The following is a 6,000-nucleotide window of genomic DNA, read 5'->3' on the forward strand; positions in this document are numbered from 1 at the left end:
ATGAAGTCATTTATGTACAAAAGTCGTCAATAAACCATCAAGCAATTTATGTACAAAAATCTTCCATAGCATCTAACTGTGTACATAACTATCTCAGAAGAATAGATGTCGTTTCAGTTCATCTGATATATATAGATATATATGCCCAATGTATTTGATGGAACAATATGTTTTAAATTGGATGTCATAGGTATATTATATAGGTATTATAATTATATAAAGAATTTTCACTTTGTACTTTGAGTTGTAACTGTGACAGACCTAGAGCCTTAGAGATGATTATAAATTATATCTATATTTAATACTTTATTTATAATATAATTGGCTGGGATTTAAGCCTGGGAGCACAGGCTAATACTGGACGAACGAAAGAGAAACTTTCTTTGAGTCGGTAGATAGGAAGCAGCTATTTACATATGTGCCAAGGCTACGAACAGAATGTATAGTTATAACCCTCAGGTCCATATATATTATTCATGAAACGTACATTGAATTAATAAGAAACATCTTCGATTCCGTCTGTCTATTCACTTAGTTTTATCACCTATGCTTCAAAGTATGTCGGTGAAAACTGGTACAACGTTATGTAACTTCAGTATGAGTAGTTACAGATCTAGTTCGAGTTTCAGGGTTTTTGGGTCAAGGTCAATGTTACAATTTTTAGTGGGGGCCGGAAGGGGACATTGCATTGCTTTAGCAATACCCAGCAAACTTTCAAGTTTAAACTGCAAGTCCAAAGTGCAAGTTAAGCTACTTATATATGAACCACTTTTAGCTTCAAATTCCTATTAGAAATTTAATGATTATGCAGAAGTAAAGAAGTGGCTTGATTTTGATCTCAGGGATTTATTTGTGAGCAGGGGCTTATAATTTATTTGCGGATAAATACCGTATGTAAAGTATTTGTGGTAGATAAATCTAGGACCAGATTGAGGACAAAGAACCCTGAACCTGAATTATTCTACATCATGTTATTGAAATATTCTGGAGTTTTTTAGTGCTACATTTAAGTCATTGCAGATTTTTGTTTTATTTTGCAGGTAGACCAGTTGAAAGAAAAAGACTCGAGATATTTTAATGGGCGCATCATGCTGAATGCAGAGAAGAGTTTATTAATCAAGATTAATGTTTTACAATTCACGCAAATGTCAAAACATACAGCAGTGTTTTTATAGTGTACATATACTTTTTAAGTCAGCATGGCTCAAATAGAGGAGTTTGTCATAGGCGCCTTAAGCACAAGCTGTGCTGGATTTTTCACAAATCCCTTGGAAGTAGTTAAGACACGCATGCAACTTCAGGGAGAACTCCAAGCACAGGGGAATTACACTGTCCACTACCGCAACGCCTTACATGCGTTTTACACCATCGCTAAAAAGGATGGATTCATCAAGCTTCAGAATGGCCTTGTTCCTGCTGTTTGGTATCAAATGACAATGAATGGATTTCGTCTTGGTACATATCAGGTGTTCGTAAACTACGGACTGACCAAAGATAAAAATGGAGATGTGGTCATTTACAAAAGTCTTGTAGCTGGTGCTTTGGGAGGAAGTGTTGGAGCTTGTATAGGAAGTCCGTTCTACATGGTAACTAACGACAAATGGCCGAGGAAAACAACATCTACTTTGATCCAATGGTGTCTCTAGCCAATGGTTACAGCAGCTAGTCTTCATGTTGTCTTCGGACGTACCTATACATAAGATATAAATCAATTACATATATATCTTTTTAAGAAACAAGTAGCTATATTGATGTACAATTGTTATTTCTCGCCTGCCATATTAATATAAGAGACAATCTGTTTATATTTTCAACAGTTTCAAGCTGCTAAGACCACAGTTATCAAATTTTCTTCAAATAATCAAAATTTTCGAATTAACTGAAAGGTGTAGAATTATGATATATGGATAGTAGTTTACGATGCTGTCTAGAATTTATTCGTAAGTTCGTGATTTTGATTCCTACCCTGCCAGTCACCGAATATTTTCTTTTCTATTAAATGTATTTTGCAGGTGAAAACGCATCTCCAGTCCAAATCGGTACAACAGATAGCGGTGGGATACCAACACGACCACCAGAGTATGAGAGGAGCGTTCCGCAGTGTATACAGTGAAAGTGGAATTCTGGGACTGTGGAGGGGTGTGTTGGCAGCCATGAGTAGAGTCACAGTCGGATCGGCTGTACAGCTCACTACCTTCTTCAAAATCAAAGAGGCTATTGTGAAAAAGAAGGTCAGTGTTTTAACATATTTGAATTTGTGTAAGTACATTCTACTGTGGCTAAGTACTATAGTTGACCTGGATCTGTAATCCATTGTATGATGGAATTGGACGACTGTTTCGCGTTATTAGACTTTTCTTCTATTCTCCGTCTTTAGACATAAATTAAAAGCGGAGATTCGAGCAAGAGGTCACTTTACTAGCTCATGTATCAGACTAGCAGGGATCTTCCTTTAGCTCGGTAGTTAGAGCAGGGGACTGACAAGCTAAGGGTCACATGTTCCCTCCCCCAGTGAAGACACACTAATTGGATTTCCTGTTACAGGATCAATTCATTTGTTTTCTTCATGCTCAAAAGTCAAGGTCATGAAATCAAAGATCAAGGTCACATATGTCATTTTCATTTCTCTTGCATGATAAAGTTTACTTCTATTACTACATGTACATTCATTAGGGGCTGCGGTGGCCTAGTGGTTAAGTTGTCCCGACACTTTATTACTAGCCCTTCACCTCTGGGTTTCGAGTTCGAAACCCACATGGGGCAGTTGCCAGCTGGTACTGACCGTAGGCTGGTGGTTTTTCTCCACCTCCAAAACCTGGCACGTCCTTAAATGACCCTGGCTGTTAATAGGATGTTAAACAAAAACAAAATCTACATTCAACATGCAAGACATTGGGTCAATGTTGATTTTAAGCACATCAATATGGCTTTAATACTAGATAAAGAAGTGTAAGAATTATAAGTTATGAAATATTTTAACCAAAGTAAATGTTATTAAGAGTTAAAAAATTGAAACTTGTGACCAAATGATTAGATCATGATCACCAGGTCAAAGGTCAAGGTTACAGCCCATAGATAATTTGCAAGCATTCAATATCACATTTGTCTACAAGGCTTTGTCATTTATGCCAGTATATGGGCCATCATAAATACTAGAGTAAAGCAGTTCAGTACTTCATCAATTTATATTAGCATGCCTACTCCATTTGATGTGTCCTGTACGTTCTTATTCAGTGTGAGTGTGACCCTGGTAAATACTAGCTGCAATATACCTCTCGGCTAGAGAGATCCTCTCTTTAGTGCGATTGGTTGAGTGTAAGACTAGTAAACGAGAGGTCTGGGTTCGATCCCTAGCCGAGACAGTGATTTAAATTCAATTAATCATGCGCTCTGTTACATTGGCGTCTGTGTAGGAGCTAGGGATAATACTCCAAGAAAAACTTACAAGTTCTTTCCTGGATGGGGAGCATATTATATGTAACCCTGGTAAATACTAACCAAAATATACTGCTCCGCAAAGAGATCTTCTCTTTAGCTCGATTGGTTGAGCGTAAGACTAGTAAGCCAGAGGTCCCATGTTCGATCCCTAGCAGAGGCAGTGATTAAATTCAATTAATCATGCGCTCTGTTACATGAATTTGTACTTATCATTATGAAAGCAATAATGGAACAGGCATTTTGACAAGAAACTTGGCTGCAAATTGACGTCATAACAGGCACATAACGTATGTCATAATGGATGACATTTTTTTTATCTGGTGTTATTTGATCAAGTTGGTGAAATAAAAAAATTCTAAATATTGATTTCGTATGTTTCAGGTATTTGCGGAAGAAAGTGCCTTAGTTTCGCTGTGTGCCAGTACAACGAGTGGTGTAGTAGTGACGTTGTTTATGACGCCGTTTGATGTCGTGTCGACTCGGATTTACAATCAGGGCCTTGATGCTCAGGGGAACGGCCTACTCTACAAAGGATTAGCGGACTGTTATTTAAAGATCTTCCGGGAGGAGGGACTCTGGGGTTTCTATAAAGGCTGGGGACCCTCCTTCCTGCGTCTAGTTCCACATGCAATGCTCAGTCTTACGTTTTGGGACCAGTTGAGGGATTTTTACGGCAGATTTAAATCGAGAAATGTGTGATATTTTATAAAGTTTTTAGTCTTACTATCAGTACCAGCTGAGGGATTTTTACGGCAGATTTAAATCAAGAAATGTATGATATTTGATGAAGTTTTTAGTCTTACCAAATACATGTACATATTGTACAATGCTTTTTGACAGGTTTTGAAAAATACTTTTTATGTATTGTATTTTTAAAACAATGAAATCTTTTAAAAATTGTTTAGATTATTAATAAGCGATATTTACGATTTATAATAATATTCAGCAATCTAAGTTTGTTGAATGAGTTATTGTAGATCTATTATGTATATTTTTACTATGTAAAAGTAGATGATATTGTTTGTGGAAATCAAAAGAACATTGGCTAAGTAGGGGAGATAACTCATCAGATCTTCACCATTTTTCCTGTGTCTGTGGAAATACTCAGACTGTGTAACATTGGCTATGTAGGGGAGATAACTCATCAGAGCTTCGCCGTTTTTCCTGTGTCTGTGGAAATACTCAGACTGTGGTCTCTTCAAACTTTCTGTGATAACGTGGACAATTTCACATTTTCTGTGAACTGAAAATCAAGTATTTTGATCATGCTGATGAATTACATTGGAATGTTTTAAGACTGAGAATGTATTTCTGAATAATTTTCCTGTATTGGTATCAGATATCAATGGAATAAAAATATTATTGTCCTCTTGCCATGTCTAGGGACAATTTGAATTCATCGGATATGAATATTTTTGCAGTGATTTAATTTATGTGAAAAATGTGAGCAATAATTTTAATTAAATCCTGCAAAATTAACATTGCTACATTTCTCTTTGTTGTTGTACTGTCTGACAATCTTCCCAAAAACCTCAATGTTAAGTAATAAAGGGGTCCCTCGAAGCATTTTGATTGGTCAAATTTGAAAAAGTGCTGATTTTGACCAAATTTATAATTAAATATATAACACTACACACAATACTGGTACTTCAGTTAGCATTGTTAAAGGCATAATAAGGCCTAGGATATTTCATCACAAAAACATTGTCTGTTTTAATTGATATGACTATATGATGTGTAATGAGAAAACTTATGAAACTTTATCCGTACATGAATCATGAGTTGGTGGAATACGAGCATCAATGTTTCTGTATTTAAGTACAGTTATGACAGAGAAGTAAAAACAATATAAGAAGATATTTTTTAAATTTATTTATTCGACTTGAAACTCTTTTCTCTGAAAACTGGACATATATTTTTTCCATATGAAAATCGTAGATCCTACAACTTTAAGAGTGCAGGGGTGGTTTGTGTTACTAGAGTAAATGCATTTTGATCAGAAATTTTTACCCGAGATATAGATTGGGCCCGTGGGCCTCTTGTTTAATATAATTCCTTGCATTCCATCATCTTAACAGGTACAGCAAGTTATAACTGAAGTCATACCTGTGAATTTGTGTATTATATACATATGTTTATATATCAGAATAAAATGGTGTTTTAGGTCACATGACACTGTCTATGAGCTGACTTTATGTGGGCAGAAATATTGTATTTATTCATCAGATTTACACATCATGGTCAACATTTTGAATCAAATCATTTCAAGTAAAATTACCAGTGGAAATTTTGTAGAATTTGATGATTCAAATTCAGTTATTTTTTATTGACTCGTTCCATTTCACACCTACTGAACAAGTTTTTAATCGAGTCATTTAAAACTTGAAATTACTAGTGGCAATTTTGTATGAAATCATGCAAGCTGAATTTGTTACTAACTTGTCGAGGAAATTCAAAAATACTGACCAAGTGTTTTTATCAGATTATTTAAAGTTTACAATTAACAGCATAAATGTCGTATGAAGTTATTCAAGCTGAATATGTTATGAACTCATTGATCAA

General features: G+C 35.4%; 1 protein-coding gene across 1 annotated transcript; it reads left to right on the forward strand.

Moving 5' to 3' along the window:
• Positions 1-1,043: 1,043 nt before the first annotated feature.
• On the forward strand, positions 1,044-5,611 carry LOC117345157 (solute carrier family 25 member 35-like). The gene is made up of 3 exons (XM_033908151.1): positions 1,044-1,586; positions 2,013-2,231; positions 3,820-5,611. Exons 1-3 carry the CDS (start codon positions 1,200-1,202, stop codon positions 4,135-4,137), a joined length of 924 nt encoding a protein of 307 aa, XP_033764042.1. The 5' UTR covers positions 1,044-1,199; the 3' UTR covers positions 4,138-5,611.
• The last annotated feature ends 389 nt before the right edge of the window (positions 5,612-6,000 follow it).

Source organism: Pecten maximus, chromosome 16, assembly GCF_902652985.1.
Source record: "Pecten maximus chromosome 16, xPecMax1.1, whole genome shotgun sequence".
In the NCBI taxonomy this organism is placed as follows: domain Eukaryota; kingdom Metazoa; phylum Mollusca; class Bivalvia; order Pectinida; family Pectinidae; genus Pecten; species Pecten maximus.

Excerpts from the sequence above, each read along its gene's own strand:
- LOC117345157 (XM_033908151.1), top strand. The coding sequence starts at position 1,200 with ATGGCTCAAATAGAGGAGTTTGTCATAGGCGCCTTAAGCACAAGCTGT. Across the intron at positions 1,587-2,012 it reads TAGGAAGTCCGTTCTACATG|GTGAAAACGCATCTCCAGTC; the intron begins GTAACTAACGAC and ends TGTATTTTGCAG. Across the intron at positions 2,232-3,819 it reads AGGCTATTGTGAAAAAGAAG|GTATTTGCGGAAGAAAGTGC; the intron begins GTCAGTGTTTTA and ends CGTATGTTTCAG.